This window comes from Musa acuminata, chromosome BXJ2-5 (assembly GCF_036884655.1).
Source record: "Musa acuminata AAA Group cultivar baxijiao chromosome BXJ2-5, Cavendish_Baxijiao_AAA, whole genome shotgun sequence".
NCBI lineage: Eukaryota > Viridiplantae > Streptophyta > Magnoliopsida > Zingiberales > Musaceae > Musa > Musa acuminata.
The window spans coordinates 45,170,033-45,189,558 of record NC_088342.1 but is presented as its reverse complement, the minus strand read 5'-3'; the positions used below and the strand labels follow the sequence as shown (position 1 = coordinate 45,189,558).

The 19,526-nt window shown below is 40.2% G+C and overlaps 4 protein-coding genes across 7 annotated transcripts; 2 read left to right on the top strand and 2 right to left on the bottom strand.

The window, feature by feature from the left end:
* Positions 1 to 2,141: 2,141 nt before the first annotated feature.
* On the top strand, positions 2,142 to 6,880 carry LOC103986033 (squamosa promoter-binding-like protein 16). 4 transcript variants are annotated; one of them, XM_065109869.1, is made up of 4 exons: positions 2,142 to 4,140; positions 5,372 to 5,502; positions 6,033 to 6,452; positions 6,546 to 6,880. In XM_065109869.1, the coding sequence occupies exons 1-4, from the start codon at positions 3,740 to 3,742 to the stop codon at positions 6,686 to 6,688; spliced, it is 1,095 nt and encodes a 364-aa protein (XP_064965941.1). In that variant the 5' UTR covers positions 2,142 to 3,739; the 3' UTR covers positions 6,689 to 6,880. The 4 variants fall into 4 exon arrangements, with proteins under 4 accessions (XP_064965941.1, XP_064965939.1, XP_064965938.1 ...); XM_065109867.1 differs by having other exon boundaries at positions 2,709 to 3,387; positions 3,615 to 4,140; positions 6,033 to 6,880; XM_065109866.1 differs by having other exon boundaries at positions 2,709 to 4,140; positions 6,033 to 6,880.
* Positions 6,881 to 8,878: 1,998 nt separating this feature from the next.
* On the top strand, positions 8,879 to 9,502 carry LOC135612995 (uncharacterized). The gene has a single exon (XM_065109862.1). It carries the CDS (start codon positions 9,085 to 9,087, stop codon positions 9,295 to 9,297), a length of 213 nt encoding a protein of 70 aa, XP_064965934.1. The 5' UTR covers positions 8,879 to 9,084; the 3' UTR covers positions 9,298 to 9,502.
* Positions 9,503 to 10,544: 1,042 nt separating this feature from the next.
* LOC135611609 (noroxomaritidine synthase 2-like) lies at positions 10,545 to 12,239 on the bottom strand. Its single transcript, XM_065107243.1, has one exon. It carries the CDS (start codon positions 12,237 to 12,239, stop codon positions 10,545 to 10,547), a length of 1,695 nt encoding a protein of 564 aa, XP_064963315.1.
* A 3,750-nt stretch (positions 12,240 to 15,989) lies between these two features.
* Positions 15,990 to 17,670, bottom strand: LOC103974789 (peroxidase 51-like). The gene is made up of 3 exons (XM_009389675.3): positions 17,324 to 17,670; positions 16,809 to 17,000; positions 15,990 to 16,733 (listed from the first exon to the last, which is right to left on the bottom strand). The coding sequence occupies exons 1-3, from the start codon at positions 17,528 to 17,530 to the stop codon at positions 16,161 to 16,163; spliced, it is 972 nt and encodes a 323-aa protein (XP_009387950.2). The 5' UTR covers positions 17,531 to 17,670; the 3' UTR covers positions 15,990 to 16,160.
* Between the last annotated feature and the right edge of the window lie 1,856 nt (positions 17,671 to 19,526).

The following is a 19,526-nucleotide window of genomic DNA, read 5'->3' as shown; positions in this document are numbered from 1 at the left end:
TCTCGTTTTCCCTTTTCAAGATTCTACTTAGATTAATTTTGGTACCCAGGTGAGATTCAATCATCAGGACTAGCTTCATTGTGCAGCATGTTTAGTCTTGAGAAGCCATATCTTATTCTATCAAGTCTGAGTAAATATTGCAGGTTTATGACTTCTCTGCATCAGGATCATAGAGGCACTAGACTCTTTAAAGTGAATGTCTGTCCTTAAAACACATCTCAGTGCATAAAGCTTTGTACTAATTCTCTTTGGAAGACATTTCAACTAATAATGCAGTGAAGAATCTTGAATATTGATGAAATCTTGCAATCCTGATGGTAATGGTTTTGCTAGATCCAGGCGGCTGCCAAGATGGTTCTGCTAGTTATGCATTACTTATATAAGGATTTTGTGTTGTGTTTGGGCTTATAAAAATGGATATAATTTATTATGGGGATTACGCTCACTTTTCTGTTTTTTTTTCATGAATTATTAATATGCTTCTCAGTTTGCCATCAATGGGTTTAATAGAAAGTTTGTTTTTTGGTTTCTTGTATTTTGGGATTCCAGTCTCGCTGATAGAAATCATCTTCTTTCCAGTGGGGTCAGTTGGAAAATTGAGGTGTATCTCAGTAGTCCTATTTCTAAAACCCTCTTCAAGTTGTAGTCTGTTTATTTCTACATATCTAATACCCTATTTGGAATACCCTCTTCAATTTGTCTTCAAGTTGTACCCTGTTTCACATATGTCCTATTCTTTTTTACATTTTTAGTTTTCATTCACATTTTGTTTTACTTCAAACGTAAGTGATGCTTGCTGACCCTTTTTCCTGAACTGCATAATCCACTTTCTTCTTTACTTCAAACTTCTAACATGTTATTGCAGTGATTTAGTTAGAGATGATTATGGGCTTCCTTGCATGGGTTAATCAGACATTCTAGGTGTGAAGGTAGTGGTGTTTCAGAAGTGTATACTGTCCTCTTGTCTCAATTATAGTGATCCAAGTTAGTGATAAATCTTACCTTCCTTGCGTAGGTTTTCAATGGATGCTACACATTGGAGGAGGTTGGTAAGTGTGACATCTTTTTCAACTTTTTTTGTGAATCCACTAGTCCCTTTTAAAGAGCATGGATTGTGTAGCCAAGGAGATTTCTCCTTTTTCCTTTAGATATGCTTGGATCCTTCTGAGAGGGTTAATGTATGACCACTTTGGGCTATTTCTTCATGTTCTTTTTCTTCAAGACTTGTTTCTTTGGATGATACTCTATTCAGAAATAATTGGTGAGGTTTATACTATGGAATTTTGGTCAGCCGAATCATTAACTCTTTCTAAAATCGAGACCAAGCAAAATCGTAATGGGGGTATTTCAAAACAAAATTTGAAAAAATGAATTCTGTGCTTTGCACTTGAGGGCATTCATGGAGGATGATATTGCAAATAAACATTATTAGTAGTATGCTCGAAACAGTTTTCATCTTTATTTGTAAATAGTTATTGATAACATGTTCATTATGATTGGCCTCTGAAACATCAATACTCGTCATCTCTTTCTTGCCATTCCCCTACGTATAGTCAATTATATGAATTGCATTAAGTGTACAAATATTTCTTTTTTGTAGAAAACTTGACTGATGTTTCTGCTGAATCGTTGATGAGATGTGGGAGGCTCAAGTTCAAATCAACTAGATGTATTGTGATTAGGTGTGTCATGGATTGGCATTACGTAGTTACCATCATCATCTCCTCAGAGTCAATAACCTTTACTCTCTTCGCTTCTTCTAATATCTTCACTCTTATCCTTAGATCTTCTTACCAGCATTTTTATCATCATTAATTTGAAGGACAAAGGATCGCTGTTAGTACACCATAAAAGTATTACAGACTGCGTTATATGAAACGAAAATAGATGTTATTTATAGGTGGAATCTTGTTCATTGAATTCTTGATGGGAGTAGTAGTTCACCCAATTGTTGTCTTTGAGGTTCATGGTCTGCGTCTTTTTCTTTCAAATATTTATGGAAATACAAATACAAATGTTCCTACTTCAGTTTAGCTATTTACTTGTTAAACAACACGAAATGCATCACTTATTTCAGTGTCTATCACAAGCTTGGTGTGATCCAACGAACCACTGCGACAATGGCATCCACATTAATTGTGGTCCATTTGATTCCTGTGACATATTCTGACTTTGTTCTTTGGTGATAATTCCTCGTACCAGGTTCAGCTGAACCTGACGGTGGTCCATTTACCAGAAGCTGTTTCTAGGTCAAGTGGAACCCATGACTAAGATGCTCTTCATGCTCTATTTTCCTGTCTTCTCCATGGTTAGAGGGACCATATTAAATACCACAACCATTGCTGATAACAAGGCCTAAGTGTTATCCTTTTATCCTTGATGTGCGATGTAGAACTCAACGTGCTGTGTTTTGATCCTAGTGTCAACTGGGAGAGTTTGCCTCTATACTCCTTAAGATTGTGATATTTTTTGGAAGGAAAGAGGCGTGGGACATTCCCTCGATTCGTTCTCCGGAGAACCTCTTGTGAGCATCCTCTTTGTCACGTTTCTCCTTTTGATTTTTCGTTGCATCGAGTCTATGATATGACTAACATCGATCATCAATGCAATTATATATATATATATATAGTACTGTATCATATGTAGACTTTATCAAGTCATGGATTTGCCCATAGTTTGTAGGTTCATATAGTCATCTGACCCTGCAATCAATGTTGCAATGGAATTACCAAAAATTTGAGCCAGATGTAAAGGCCAATCTTATCTAAAGCCAGAAAAATCCTCGAGCATTCAAATGTTGAGGACCATTGCAGAAAGCAAGAAACACAACGGAATCTCTGTCGTATGCATGCTCATGTAGAGAACAGATTCATAACTATGGCTTACTCTGCTCTGTCTTCGGTCAAGACTCAGTGGTTGATGGTTGTAGCTAATCATGCTCATTTGGGATTCACTAAATCAACATCTATGTGTTGAATAAAAGACTTCCAAGTCCAATCCAAGTGTCAACCAGGAAGATTCTGTACTCTGGGTAGGGATTCTACGTGTTTAAGAGCTGCCATTGATGTCCGGAATGCCACCTTCAATTCACGTTGTAATTGGAGAGATCAGTAAATGGAGAACACCTCCTTCCGTTCTTCTCTCCACCCTCGAAAGGTTGAATCTTGTTTGTAGTCGGTATGTTGACGAGCTGCAAACCTACCTACAGTGAAACACACCCATCAACAACTGTCATTTGAGAGAGAGAGAGAGATGTTATAGTAAGCTTGGCTTCCCCTTTGAGCCTTCACATGTGAATCCATGTCAGGAACTGTATAGTTGGGTAGCTCCCAACCAAAGCAGTCTACTGCTGCTGCTGCTGCTGCTGCTCTCTGCAACCACTGACTGGTATTCAGTTTCTTCCCAGCCTTTTGGGTTGTGCTGCTGCTTTATCCAACCGTCCATCTTCTCCACTGTTCTCACTTTGTTCAGTCTACTCTTCTGTTCTTCCTATTTCCCCTGTTTTGACATGGATTCATCTTAGGGTTTGCTTCTTCTCCTTGTGTAGTTGCCATCTCTAGTGGTTCTGGTTCCTTTGATGGTGGTTTTTAGTGTTGTTGATCGGTCACGAACAGGGAGACAGCGGTATAAGATGGATGGAGAGAGGAAGGAGTGGCAGGAGTAGGGAAAAGACAGAACAGCGTAAGGTAACGAAACAGGGGAGGCGAGAAAGAGAGTTCTGAGAGGGGGGTTGCTCCTGATGGACTGGGACTCCAAGATCCCTCTATGGGATTTAGCAGACCTCGGCCGAGATGCCGATCCAAGCGTTGGCATCGGCTGCGGCGTGGGACGCCGGCCGAGCGAGGTGGACTGCTCGGTCGATCTGAAGCTTGGGGGATCTGGAGATTTTGTGCCGTCACATGGCTGGAAAGACCAACCTAAGGTGCCGACGATGGCGGCCTCGTCTGGTGCGTCGAAGAGGCTTCCCCGAAACCCTGGAAATGGCAGCCAGAAAGCGGCATGCTCGGTCGACGGGTGCAAGGCGGATTTGAGTGGTTGCAGGGAGTATCACAGGCGCCACAAGGTCTGCGAAGCCCATTCCAAGACGCCGGTGGTGATGGTCGGTGGGCGAGAGCAGCGTTTCTGCCAGCAGTGCAGCAGGTAATGCAACCACAACAACTTCTTGCTGCCGATTCCCCAATCATCGCATGGTCAGTAGCCATTTGTGATGTGTTCCTTTCTATTACTCCAAGTTTTGTGCACGCAACGTGCTCGTCGAATTGCTTTCTAGTTACTTTCTTTTATGAATGTTCATTGTGAGGATCTCTCATCTGATGCTGAACTATTTTATGATAACCTTTGTCTCTGCTTTTCTTGATCAGTTCATCAAAGTAATTCTTAGGCATCTTGTTGCTTGTTCATAGATAAGATTGATCTGAAGTGTTCATAGATAACATATTTTTCTTCAGGAACTTTTTCCTTTAATATGATATCACTATATCTTTTATGGAAAAAATCTATATTGATTTATTAGTTAGAGATATCTTTCGTCTCCTTAGTTCTTCCTTTTTAAGTCTTGAACAAATATTAGTTAGAGGTATGAAATTTGCACAAATTTTGAACGTCAGAAGAAATAAAAATGGCATCACTAGGTTTCTTTTATTTTATATCATTTAAACAGAAACAGGCCTATCAACCATACTGGCTGGGCTTTGATTTTATATCTTTTTTCAAAATTTATTGATTATGTAACTACACATCCAAATAAGACATTATAAATTTATGTATCAATTGTAGTGGAAAAAATGATGCCATGCCACTGTTCAAGTTGACAATGTCTGCAAGTAACATTTTACTTTATCCTCACAAATCATTTTCTGAATTCTGCCCTCAATCTAAATTCAGTCTAAGCAGATTGGTGTTATCAGTGACTTGTTCCATCTTGCAAATATCTGGACCATGCCTAACCATGTGCTTAAAACGCTTTTTATTGAAGCCATTTTCTTTAATTCTTACATTTGCACAAAATTGTTTCTCCTCCCTTTTTTTCTCATTTAGTGAAATAAAAGGAGAATATTCTACTCATTTGTGCCCACTCTAATTTTGCATCAATCCTTAAGTTGCTCTCTTCAAATGTCTAGTTATTTCTTCGAATATTTGCACTTGCTTTCATCTTGTTGATGTGTTTGCATTCCTTCTTTTTTATTTGTATGTAGTATGTGTTATAGTTTGAGGAGAGCAGTTGCATATCTACCAGTCATGTGTAGTTGAGTTCAATTAGCATTTTCAAAGCTTCCTCCCATTTAACCTTTGTTTGTCCATGAATGTTTTACGCCTCACCTCTATTCGTGAATAATTTAATGTCCTTATCGTTCATATGTTTCTGATGCAGATTCCATTTACTGGTGGAATTTGATGAAGTAAAACGAAGCTGTAGAAGACGTCTTGAAGGTCATAATAGACGTCGAAGGAAACCGCAGCCAGATTCCATAAACTCAGGGAGCTTGTTTGCAAATCATCAAGGTGCCAAGTCTATCACTATATGTGTCTGGTGCCCATTCATCACGCAAACATAGTGTCATTACAGTTTAAAATGATGTGTATGCTCATATACCAGCTGCTAAGCAATTCTGTCGATCTTTCTTACATGAGATTTTTCATTCATTAGAGAAATAGTTTTATCTAAAATTTATTTTATGGGTGAACTGTTACCATATATTAAGTTACTAAGTTTAAGCCTTTGTCTAATTCATTAGATACAGGTTGACCATTAACAAATGTTGTTATTTACTACTTGCTGCAATATTTTAAAGACACACAATGCTAAAATGATATATTTGTCATTGGTCTTAATATCTGAGAACAATCCTAATAAATAAAATGTTTGAACCACTTGTATCCAGTAATCCAGGTATGGATTTTGATGCTGCACCTGCATGAGTGCCACTTTTTCCAAAGTTCTATTATATGGATGCTTTCAATTTATTTCGAAAAATATTGTCAAGTTTCCATATTTATTTAGATCAAGGAGAGTTGAATCAATTTCTTATCAGCTTCTTGGACAGGGGCCACATTTTCTTCATATCCTCCAATATTTCCAACAGCTACACCAGAACCCAATTGGCCTGGAGCTGTCAAGACCGAAGACACTGCTCTCTATGCACATTGCCTGCCTTCTCATGGCACAAACAGAAACCATAATGTTCTCAGTACCCAAAGCTGGAGCCAAGAAGGAAGGCAGTTTCCTTTCTTGCAGGAGAACAAGACCACCTTCAGCAAAATAACACTAGGAATCCCAGTAGGCCAGCCACATCTCAGGACATTCATGCCGTCCGGTAACAGCTGCAGCGGCGGCAAGATATTCTCTGATGGATCATCTGAACCTATCGACTCCGATTGTGCTCTCTCTCTTCTGTCAGCACCAACTCCGAGCATCAACACAGGCTTAGGCCAAATGGTTCAGATTCCTGCAGGTCAGCCTCATGCTTCAAGTTTGCACCATTGTGGTCTACCACATTACTTGCAGGCTTCCGACGACACAGCACCATCTGTGTTTTCATGTTCAGGGATGGAAGACGATCATGCGGGCATTTTTCTCGTCTCCGATGCTAATGAATCTGAGATACATTTCCCAAATGTACTTCATGTTGGGGGTGAAGGTTCATCGGTGGGGACATCTCAAAGTCTTCCATTTTATTGGCAGTGTTAGGTCCAGCTCCAGTAAGGTATCTTTTAGCTAAACATTGTTGGGGCTCAGCTTCTGATCCCTCCATGATCTGAAGCTTTTTTTTCTCATTTTATTTCCATGACCTGGAAGAAGATGGACTACCTTAATTTACTTGTGGTAGAATAACTAACCAATGCTGGAATTGAATTATGATTAAGATTGTTGTGTTTGCTATGGTATCCTGTATTCTGAACTTGTGGTGGCTTCTGATTCCAACTATTCTTTGTATGTATTATTAGAAGCAGTAGATTTTGATGCTGAACTCTTTGATGTTAATTTTCTTGATGGCAGTGAAAGTGATACAACTCAAAAGGCAGCTCCTGCTGTTGTTCTTGGGATTTTAGCTCATGTATTTGGATTTGAAAGCCATATTGTTGACTTTTATACATAACAATAATAGAACAGGATATACCAACTCAATCTACTAACGAATATTATAGAGCTTGTTAGATGAATAATGTTTTATGAATGTAAGCATTGGACGGTAATATTTTATGGATCTCAAGATAGTTAAAAAATAATATCTATAAAAAATTTGTATGGCCAAAAAAATTAAGATGAACATAATAATAACTACAACAAAATTATAAAATCTCAATTATTTGAGTTCAAGTATCTTTTTTTGTTATTGAATTACATGGATCTTCTTTTATCATTGATCTGAAAAAAAATCATATGTTTAGTTAAATTTAATATACTTAAATATTTACGTATAGTTTCTATTATAGTCTTTTTAGAATTTTTTCTATCTTTTAGTTTCTATTATAGTCTTTTTATTTTATTTACTAGTACAGTTTAAGGTTTCCAAAGCACATGCTCATATCATTTTAAACGATTTTCTTTTAATTTTATCCTAAGTAATACTTAATTATTCATGAATAAATTTTTTTTTTATCTTTTCTTATAATTCCACGCATCCATCTTAATATTTTTATCTTGACAACTCAATTTTTTTATACATATTATTTTTTAGCTATCCAACACTTAGATCCATAAAACATTATTAGTTTCATAATTATCCTATAAAATTTTTCTTTTAATCTCAAGGATATCTTACGATCCCACAAGACACATTTGTCGTTATCTTAATCATCATATTTTTACTCTACGAATCTTTCCATCATATTTTTACTCTTTAAATGTGTGGATTTATTAAAAAAAAATTATTTTTAATCAAAAACAATTAAGTATGACTTTAATAAAAAAATAAAATAATATGAACATACTTTGAAGAGACTTATCGACGTGATAATTAAAAGAGATGAATAATTATTATTAATGATATAATTAGAGTTAAAGAAAGATATAAATTCTTTTAACAAAAAATATAAATAAAAATTTAAATACTCTTTTAACTTTTTATAAACTCTCCGACGGATAACTAATACAAGAAATGACAGCCATCTTGATTTGTTTATGAACTCTCCCGACAGATAAGCAATACTGAGGAATAGCGTATCATATTATGTTGGTATTACCGGGAAGTCCATAAAAGACATGTTTCTGACGCTTATGCCACTAAGTACTCCAAAGTAAGCACATCATGGAGGCCAATGGACCCCACTAGACAGACTCCCACTTGTGTCATTGCAATCTCCATAATTATGCAACAAAAGTATTGCCACTCATTAGAGATTAATTTTCTTCTAACAAACGAACCATAAAGTTATCAATAGCCAACACCCACAGATTAATGTTCTTCTGTAGAAAATAACCATGCAGTATCAATAGCCAACACCTACAGATTCTCCTTGTTAGAAGAGGACAAATCTTAGTATAACCGAGACAATATGATTAGAAAGTCTCGTTAAAATATTTAAAGATAAGACTGTATATATTGATCCTCTCCTCTCCGGCTTCCAACACATTGTTTGTCATCTGATACTTTTGCTTTGCACTTCTCAATGTTTTGTTAGGAAAAGACTACCAACCACAAATTCTTAGTTGAACTTTCAGTTCATGCCAACCTGTTGCTACATGATAAGATAATCCCAACATCTCCCTTGAGAGTGACTCCATCAATCTACTTATGAGCATAATTCATTCCTGTGCATGATAGAAGCAGAGCCAAGCTAGGAATCACTAACCCATGTTTTCTTGTGAAGAAACTGACCTGCCTTCCAAGTCTCCAGATCTCTTCCTCTCCTCTCAGGCCTAAAGCAGTAGGTAAAGTGCAGGGTTGGCATGATCTCAAAAGCATGCTCTTCCATTACATCTTCCTTCCCTTTTGCTTCTCCCCAGCCATTTCTTAGTCCTTAAGCATGCCATGAATTCCTTCCCCCTCTCCGCCACCATTTCCACAACACATGTTATAAGCTCCATCTGCAGCTGATCGATCCAATCATCCGAGTGTCGCAGGCAGACCAAGAGAAGGGAAGATGTCCACCGACTGGGGGCCGGTGATCGTCGCAGTGATCCTCTTCATCCTGCTGTCTCCGGGCCTCCTGTTCCAGCTGCCCGCAAGGTCTCGAGTGGTGGAGTTTGGGAACATGAGTACCAGCGGCATCTCGATTCTTGTTCACAGCATCCTCTTCTTTTGCTTGCTAACCATCTTGGTCATTGCCATCGGCATACACATCCACGCAGCTTGATCAAAAGATGGAGAGCTGATTTCCTTCTCCTCCATCCCTGGAGCTTTCCACCACCGGCTTGGCGGTGCTCTCTTTGGCATTTACCCGAACGATTGATACACAGAGAATGTTATTGTTTTCGTCTGACATGTGTGTTTCTTAAGGGAGACACCACCAAATGTTGCATCTGTAACTGATAATAAATCGCTCATACTTTGTCCTCTCACTCTGTAATTTGCAATCCTTGATACAGAGCAGTATGTGTGCATCAATGAAAGAGGTGTGGTGGCTATCAGAACAACTCCACCCAAAGGGAAGAGAGCTCTTAAAATTCTAGGGTTCTGAGCACCCATATTATATGGCTGTAGATCAGATCAAGATGACACAGACACAAGAAAAAGAATATTTTGCAGCAAATGTAAGCAAAGCATCGAAATCCCCTTGCAAATTCCAACTAGATTAGGTTTTGGAGCATAGTAAAGCGAAGCAACACCACTTCGATTCCCTTCTAATCTTGAGGGATAGACTACATAAAGCAGTAACTTGAGTTGTGAGAGGACCTGGAAACCCTAGAGCGAGCACAAGAAACAACGAGAGGACGGCCGGATGCGTCGATTCAGCCGGTGTAGATATGGAGGCGGAGGGCGACGATGATGACGGAGTAGAGGGCGAAGAAGACGAGTGTGTGGAGGACGACGGCCTTTCCGTTGGTTCGCATGCTGCCGAAGTCCACCGCCCGGTGCGTGCCGGGCGCCTCCAGGACGAGCCCCGGCGACAGCAGCACGAATAGCACCACCCCAACTACCACCGGCGCCCAATCCGCCATAGAGCAACAATCTCCCCTCTCTCTTGTTTCTTCTTCCGACGAACGGCCACCGGATGATCGCTGGCGATGACAACGCAGAATGAGTAAAGTGCGGCGGCAGAGTAGGAGTGAGGGAGACGCGAGAGAAACCGGTGGAATAAAGAATAGACAAGAAACGCGTACGACTCGCTAACATTTGATGCAGCAATACTAATGCATCGCACTGATTAGCAATACTTCGGTGGGGCCCAGTTGCGGATCCCACTGTGTTTCCAATAACGAGGTCGGTAAGGTACGTGTGGAAGACGTCTGCTGTGCGGCAGTGCACCAACATGGGGAACCGATTATGACTTCGGTCAACGCTCTAATTAGCCATGTGAGAGGACATATTGTTGACCGCAAATAGTCTCAATAAACGTAATATATTAGCAACCAACGAAATTAAGTGCCACAATTCTAATCTTCATACAGTAACAGCGCTCCTTTCCCTCTTACACACCTTCACCATCAGACCATTCTTCATGTGGAGTATGATGGAAAGCTTCGGTTCCACCACATGTCCTTCCACCACCTCAAAGCGAAAGTTACGGAGCATGGCGGCCGCCACAGTCTTCATATGAATGAAAGCCATATCCTTGCCCTGACAGATCCTGGAGCCACAGCTGAAGGCGAAGAACTTGTGGGCAGGTTCGTGCTTCAGGTCTCCACTCTCCGTGATCCATCGCTCGGGCTTGAACTCCATGCAGTCCTTCCCCCATAGTCCCTCCATTCTTCCCATGGAGTACGCATGGAAGACGAGCAGCGTTCCGGGACGCACCTTCTCGCCGCTGGGGAGCACGTCCGGCTTCGCCACTTCCCTGCTTTGAGCGTGGATGGGTGGGTAGAGCCTCAAACACTCGCACAGGGCCGCGTGCAAGTACACGAGCTTCCCAAGCCCGTCCCTGTCGAACGGCGTGTTAGGGTTCGGGGTTTCGTCCGGTGCCGCGGGCCAGTGTCGTTTCAGCTCCTCGAGGATCTCGTGCTCCGCGTGTGGGTGCATGGAGAGCAGCCAAAAGAACCACGTGAGCGTGGCCGCGGTGGTGTCTCTCCCCGCAAGCAGTAGGTTCAGTGCATTGTTCTTGATGAACTTGTCGAACTCGAGTGCGTTCTTCTCTCGCACGGTCGGCTGATGCATGTAAACAGTTAACAGGTCGGCTGCTGCTTCCTCATCGTCTTCGCCGTCTTCGCGGGACCTGATCTCTTTGCTGATGCTCTCTTTCCTCCTCGTGATCGTGCTTGTCGCGAAATCGTCCATCACCCTGTGCGCCATCGCCAGCTTCTTCTCTTCACCGACTCCTAGCCACCGCAGCGCCTTCCACCAGAACTTGGGAACGATGTGCCGCAGAAAGATCACCTCCTCGGCGTCTCCCAAGGCCTTGGCGAATGGCACATCCGGGAAGTCGTCGGCGAGGCATCCGGGATCCACGCCGAGGATCAAGGAGCAAGCAGTATCGAAGGTCAGCCGCAAGAACACGTCCTGCAAGTCCACCACCTTGTTCTGCTCCGCCACGCCCTGCAGAAGAGGAATGAGCCGCTTCTCCACCTTGTCACGGCTAGCCTTGAGCTCGTAAGAGCGGAACCTCCTGTTGCTCATCAAGCTGTGGATCATCTTCCTCTGGCTCCTCCATGCCTCGCCATCGCTGTTGAGCAAGCTGTCGCCGAAGATGTCGAAGATCTCGGCGAACTCCTCGCCCTTGGGATAGTTGGACGACCTCGTAACGAAGACATAGTTCACGTTATCCGGGTCGCATGTGATCGTCATGTCCATGCCCGACAACCACGGACCTTTGAACACGAAGGTCCAGTTGGCCGCGGCCAGGAACTCGGCCGCATAATCATGGACCCGGCTGATATGAGAGAATAAATCTGGAACCATGCCGACAACAGGCAAATTCAACGGAAGCTTATGCCTCCGCAAGCGGTAGGAGGAGAAGAAGAAGAAGAAGGAAAGTAAGAAAGCCACGGAGATGAGGATTTCAGGGTAAGCCATCGAGAGGCTTGTTGAGCCCACTATCCAACCCCAAGCCATTAGTTTGGAGATCTCGGTTCGTTGCAGTGAAAGGTTCCAAAGTGCAAAGCCAATATATAGACTTCCAAAACCACGGAGATGCGACGTCATGCATTCGCTGTAGCAATACAACGTACGAGGAACGCATACGCTACGACAACATTAAGTCTTCCTCGTGCAACTTCCATGATAGTTGTAGAATGGGAAGTTTTGAGGTGAGAATCCTGCAGTGCGGGGCGAAGATGATAAGCATGCAAACTGTGTCGCAGAAACAGGCAACGTAGAAATGGAGAATGTATATATTGACCCGGCACTGTGATAACAGTTAAGAAAGACACCTCGTTACGCATCGAATTGCAACTTCTAAGACCAGATTTTAAAGACTAGAGAGGATTTGTCTGCCAGCCTTGATTTTGACTTTTTGTTTGGTAAAAGACCAAGTTTGACTTGGATTGTAATATGTCTTCCTAGTTTCGCGTTTGGAAATGGCCTATGTGACTGTGAGATCGGTCGTCTTCTTTTCCTTTTTTATCCTTTCTCTCGTATTTAGGTACAGTGTATTTGATGACTAATGTAAGTTTTGATTGTACACAACGAAAATAATGAAAATATTAAGGAGAGAATCCATGGAAACGAAAAGAAAAGTCTCATATATTACTAATCAATATATATATATATATATATATATATATAAGATTTACATGATTCGATACTCCTTTTATATATCTTGCATGCGTGTGTTTCATATGTTGGTCGAAAAATCGGATTTTATGAATACAAAATGGATTTGTCTTTGATGTCAATCTAAGAGATGACCAAAGGGAGCAAGGTAGAGGATGAGGCCTTCTTTCCAGGATGTCGAGTCGAGTTTGTCTTGAGTTCACAAGTCAGCTAATTTCCATTATCAGCCAACTATATATCATTGATGTGTAGTGTACACTTGGGAGTTTGATAACTTTAGTTGGAATTTGAATAAGGGAAAAATAATTTAAAAAATTGTAAGCCTCCACGTGCAATTTTGACATGTGGTTATGTTTGTACCTTTAGATGTTTGCTATACATAATAAAAATAATAATAAAATATCATTTTATTATTTTTATTATTAATTATATTATTGTTCTCACGCCTCTTTATTATATTTATCAGAATCTAGTTATATTGATTTTACTCTCTATCACTTCGTGTATTTGATGCTATTTTATCATGGATTTAGATGGTTTTGCCTAAGTCGTGCGGTACTCTTGCGTGTCTGTCCACAAAGGTCTCTCCGAAGCCTCCTATGGTCCATTAGGATTTATAAAAAAGAAAATGGGTTAGAAAAAACACATCACTCGAGATCCACAAGTAAACATTTTCGAAAACACTTCATACACAATGCAAATTACAAACATACTTTACAAGCTCTTAATAAATGTCTAAGGATTTCCCTTCAAATTCTATCAGAATTATCCAACGATATTGACTAGTTGCCCATCATTATGAGAAGGATATTTATGTTCATTTGATATTGTTGGATGTTGTCTTTCACTGGTCATTAGAAATATATATATATATATATATATATATATTGATAAATATCTTAAAAATTATTATAATATAATTATAAGTGGTAAAAAAAATTGCCAATACAAATCTACTGAAATTAAAGGGTGGTTTTATGCTCATAGCAACCTACGGATTCAAACGATCGTGAAATGATGGAAGCTCGCCAAATCGGTGATGTCTCGATCTCTTCTCCGCCATTCTCGGTCCTTTCAATCCATATTTGTCGCGGGGTGCAAGAGGTGGAACCATCTAGGGTTTTGATGAGGGTAATAATTGCTATAAGACTCGCGTGAAATCAGTTGCCCCAAATGACGCCTCACGCCTCTGTTGACCTGATAAGGTACCCGGTCAAAGCGGACCGGAATGCCTACCAAGGCACATTAACACCCTACTCAGGCTCGATCCCCCACGCCATACCAACGGCAATGTCAGACGCCACCAGAAGTACAATCCTGCTCCTTGCGGGCAGGCACATCAAACAACGATAATCCTTGCTATAAAAACCCTTGCGCTCCGGGAAAAAGGAAGAGTGAACGGAGACAACAAAAAAATCCCCCTAAGGCTATCAACTAACTTGATCATCGGAGGGGTCGGGTCGAGCTCCCCGACTCGACCTTGGTGCAGGTGCGAGGGCGAAGGTCGTCCACCAAAGGCGCAGGTGGGAGTTCTCTCTCGACAGAAACGACGACCTTGTCCCAATCGGAATACTGTGATCGGCCACCTCAGTAGTCGGGAGGAGGGTCCCAAGAAGATGCCCCTCATCCAGACCCGAACCAAACCGCGTCGGTCCCGAGGCCACGGCTTAAAGTTGTTACACTAACAGGTTTCAGTGTTCCATTCTGGGAGAGCCGAAACACTCCAAGTGATCGCTCTGCCTCACTTCCGGAACACTTCATTGAAGTTTTTTTTCTCTTTGATTCCGGCCTTTTTCTCAACAAGGTTTCCATTTTCTAACTGTCTGCTGTCTTGAATTATGGAAGCTAGTCGAAGTATGAGGATTGTTCGGCTTGGAAGATTCCCAATTATTTGCCGTGTCAGTGGTTTGGAGTTCATCAATTTCCTTTCCGTCACAAAAAATGGGCACAGCAATTCTTACTTTGACAAATTTTTGGCTTCATCCCGTCGCATTCAGTGTTTTGGAGTTTATATTCTGTCGGTGGTTGTATGCCTTTTGTTCGGAGTGAAGGAGAGTTTGTGCTTCGGCTGTCGAAGAATGCATAGTGGTGAAATCTAACAGGGGAAGGAGCAGTTTATGGAATTCGATGCAATAAAGGTGAGCCCTTTTGGGCCAAAAGATCGCGGAAAGAATGTTCCGTCAGAACTTTGGCCATAATTCTATGCATGGTCTCGGAAAAAAGACAACTCCAATTTGATGGGCATGAGAGATGCTGGATTTCACCATGGACCAATCTGAGTTTGTATATGACCAAACTTCCTTTTCTAAATCAGCACTGCTGCTGCAAATGTTGTCCGTCAAACTCATGAGAAAGTAAGAAGAGTGCATGTAGAGGCACAAGTCGCTGCTAAAAACAGCAGAGACTTTTCGCAGGGGAATAATGCCTTGAAGAGGAACGTTAGGCATCTGTAGTTCGCAATGCCGCTTCTGGTGACAGTTTTGCCTGCAAAGAGAGGGAAGAGGCATCAGTGATGACCTTGGGAATGACAATGGAAGTGTCTTTGATGAACACATTGGTGCTTCTGAAGTAGCTATTTCTCAATGGGGTTTCTGGGGACATCTTGAAATCAAGAATGAGTACTACAGAAAACAAAAAATTTTGCAGTGATATATCATACATGGATAGACAAAGCTATGTTGATTGAGAGGCCAAGTCGGTAATCCATAACCAGTTGGAAGAGTTACTTTCTTCTACCATAGCTATAAATGAAGAGAGAAAATTCAAGAAAGAGACAGAAGCCAAGCAAAGATAAAGAAAATATAAAGCATGTGGTTTGTGGTGATTCTACTGAGCAGGATACATTAGATGAATCTAGGAATGAGGTGTAGCAGAGTACTCCCAAGAAGAATGGAAGAGTTCATAAATGAACATTCTGCTGATTTGGACGAGATTATCAACTAAGCAGTTTCAGTATATGTGCTTGATTTAGATTTCCATAGATTTGATAATGATTGTCCAGAAAAATCGTAGGGAAGCGATCAGGTATGATCTACTTACTATTTGCACCTCTGATTATTATATCTTAGCTTTAAGCAGTCTTTTTGTTGCTTGTGTTATCTTTTGTTCTGTGTACCTTCCAGTGTAAGCCTTGCTTTACATTTAAGCGCTCCACAAACACCACTGCAGAATCTAACAATCGACATAATGTGATCGACTATATTCGATTAGAAACGACGACATGAATGTAATCATCTAATTCTCTGTTGTTGCTGCCTATTGCAGATTCCAAGCAGCAGCTGTGACAAAAATGTATTGACAAGTTCAGATCCAATTTGGCCTCATCGGCTGGTGCTGTGCGGCGAATTGCCGTCAGTTGAAGGCCGTGCAGTCCCTCCTGATCTCTCCTTGCGATCCCGTCTTCACCCCGAGCCTCCCCAGCCTGATCATCGAGCTGGCGAAGGCCTTGAAGAAGCTGTTCTGGTCCGCCGCAAACTCCTTCACGACCGGCCTCGATCGCTGGTCGGTGAACAGCACCTGGTCGGAGGTGAAGAGGCCTTCCCCGTTCAGTAAGTTCTTGTAGTACACGTTGTCGAAGGTGATGGGAGTATTGAGGTCCATGTTGATGGCGATGGTCGGGTCGACGTTGCGCGGGCAGACCTGCATCAGCGCTTTGGCGTACGCTGGGTTCAGCGACGGGTCGACGGGTGATGTGGAGTTGAAGGAGTAGAGGCGGTCCGCGAAGCGGCTGCAGTGGGAGAAGCCGACGGTGTGAGCACCGGAGAGGGCGATCATGTCTCTCGTGCTGAGGTTGTTCTTGCGGAACATGGAGGAGAGGAGGTCGACGCTGAATTCGGGGCCAGGGAGGTTGCCGGTTACTCGATCAGCTCGCGACGTGACCCCGTCGCGCCTACCCAGCTCCACGGCGAAGGTCGGACCGCCGGACTGGTCCACAAGGTTCCATCAGAACTCATCCATGTCAAGATCGGCGCAAAGATATAGATCGGTCGGAATACTTACGAGGACGACGACGTCTCTGGCGGCAATGGCGAGGATATCAGCACAGGATACAACACCCGGGCATTGCGCTTCCACCGCCTGCTTGGCCTTGATGACGGTGTCGAACCCGTCGCCGGCGAGCGAGAGGTTGTCGGGCGCGTCCTTCTCGGCGTCGCCTCTGGGTGAGGCTATAATGACCGACGCGTCGCAACCCTGCAAGCCATATCAGCGTACATCTTCTTATCATCGGGAGCAGAAAGCCCATAAATGGAACATTGAAGCAACTTGCAGTACAACTCTTGGAGCTGACTCTGTCTTTTGAGAAGACAAATCCAGCTACTAGATTCAGGCAAGAAATATAACATAAGATCTATTCACTATCGGTTCTATGCCAATTTGATTGTATGAAATTTCAAGCGCCCCTCCTCCAAATGTTCTTCTTTTGGGTAATGTTGCAGATCTTAACTCTCGAGCACCTCAAATGAGAAACTCTACAGCATGCTTCAATGAGCTTGATGAAAGGGTTGGAAGCTTACCTCAACGAAACAATCATGGAAGAAGAGACGGAGGGTCGCCGGCACCGTGACGATCGTCTGACTCAGCTTCTTCTGAACAGCCTGCCTAACAATCGACTCCACACTGGGGCATGAAACCTGATAGAAGTTGGGATTCAGTTGAGCTTCTCCAGTCCTCAGCATCAACGCTAATCCCATCCAAGCAAGCAATAGCTTCCACAGCTCCATCCCTTATGCCTTCTCTTGATCCCCACCACCCTGCACCTGTATGCGGGCAACACAAGGAGGAAGATGGATTTTTGCAGGCTCTGCTATGCCAAAAGAACAAGAGCCACGAAGAGTGCAAGCTATATAGAGCCAATGGGGGTGATGGGGAAACGCAAAAGCCTTCCTTTACCATGTGCTTGTCCTCGCACATCTTTTATTCTTCAGTCATAATTAGAAATAAATAAATAAATATATTTAAAGATATTTAAGTTTATTTATCGATAAATATTTTAAAATATAATTATAAATGGTAAAAAAATTGTAAGCCTCCACGTGCAATTTTGACTTGTGGTTATATTTATACCTTTTAGATATTTACTATACATAATAATAATAATAATTTTTTATTATTATTTATAATTTGTATTATTAATTATATTATTGTTCTCACACCTCTTTATTATATATCATAATATAGTTATATTGACTTTACTCCCTATTAATATTTGTTAGTTGCCCATCGTCACTCACTACGAGAAGGACATTTATATTTATTTAATGTTTTTCGATGTTGTTCTTCACTCATAACCATAATTTTGACTTGTGGTTATATTTGTATTTTTCGATATTTGCTATATATAATAAAAATAATAAAAAAATATTTATTTTTATTATTTTTATAATTTTTATAATTAATTATATTATTGTTCTCATAACTCTTTATTATATTCATCGGAATCTAGTTATATTAACTTACATCCTATCACTTCGTACATTCGATGCTATCGATATTGGTTAGTTGCCCATTGTCACTCACGATTATGAGAAGGATATTTATGTTTATTTGATGTCATTCGATATTTTTCTTCACTCATAATTAGAAATATATATATATATATATATATATATATATTTATAAAGCTATTTAAGTCTATTTATCGATAAATATCTTAAAATATAATTATAAATGGTAAAAAATTGTAAGCGTGCAATTTTGACTTGTGGTTATATTTGTACCTTTTCGATATTTACTATACATAATAATAATAATAATAAAATATTTTTTTATTTATAATTTATATTATTAATTATATTATTGTTCTCAGACCTCTTTATTATAATCATAATATAGTTATATTGACTTTACTCCCTATTAATATTGGTTAGTTGCCCATCGTCATTGACATTTATATTTATTTATTGTCTTTCGATGTTGTTCTTCACTCATAACCACAATTTTGACTTGTGGTTATATTTGTACCTTTCGATGTTTGCTATATATAATAAAAATAATAAAAAATATTTTTTTATTATTTTTATAATTTTTATAATTAATTATATTATTGTTCTCACACCTCTTTATTATATTTATCGGAATCTAGTTATATTGACTTACTTCCTATCACTTCGTGCATTCGATGCTATCGATATTGGTTAGTTGCCCATTGTCACTCACGATTATGAGAATGACATTTATGTTTATTTGATGTCATTCGATATTTTTCGTCACTCATAATTAGAAATATATATATATATATATATATATATATATATATATAAGTCTATTTATCGATAAATATCTTAAAATATAATTATAAATGGTAAAAAATTGTAAGTCTCCACGTGCAATTTTGACTTGTGGTTATATTTGTACCTTTTAGATGTTTGCTATACATAATAAAAATAATAATAAAATATTATTTTTATTATTTATAATTTATATTATTAATTATATTATTGTTCTTACACCTCTTTATTATAATCATAATATAGTTATATTGACTTTACTCCCTATTAATATTGGTTAGTTGCCCATCGTCACTCAAAGGATATTTATATTTATTTAATGTCTTTCGATGTTGTTCTTCACTCATAACCACAATTTTGACTTGTGGTTATATTTGTACCTTTCGATGTTTGCTATATATAATAATAATAATATTAATAATATATTTTATTTTTATTATTTTATAATTTTTATAATTAATTATATTATTGTTCTTACACCTCTTTATTA

Coding starts and splice junctions, on each gene's coding strand:
- LOC103986033 (XM_065109867.1), top strand. CDS start 3,740: ATGGACTGGGACTCCAAGATCCCTCTATGGGATTTAGCAGACCTCGGC. Junction 4,141..5,371: donor TTCTGCCAGCAGTGCAGCAG/GTAATGCAACCA, acceptor TTTCTGATGCAG/ATTCCATTTACTGGTGGAAT. Junction 5,503..6,032: donor CTTGTTTGCAAATCATCAAG/GTGCCAAGTCTA, acceptor ATTTCTTATCAG/CTTCTTGGACAGGGGCCACA.
- LOC135612995 (XM_065109862.1), top strand. CDS start 9,085: ATGTCCACCGACTGGGGGCCGGTGATCGTCGCAGTGATCCTCTTCATC.
- LOC103974789 (XM_009389675.3), bottom strand. CDS start 17,530: ATGGAGCTGTGGAAGCTATTGCTTGCTTGGATGGGATTAGCGTTGATG. Junction 17,001..17,323: donor TCCATGATTGTTTCGTTGAG/GTAAGCTTCCAA, acceptor TATGGCTTGCAG/GGTTGCGACGCGTCGGTCAT. Junction 16,734..16,808: donor CCAGAGACGTCGTCGTCCTC/GTAAGTATTCCG, acceptor CTTGTGGACCAG/TCCGGCGGTCCGACCTTCGC.
- LOC135611609 (XM_065107243.1), bottom strand. CDS start 12,239: ATGACGTCGCATCTCCGTGGTTTTGGAAGTCTATATATTGGCTTTGCA.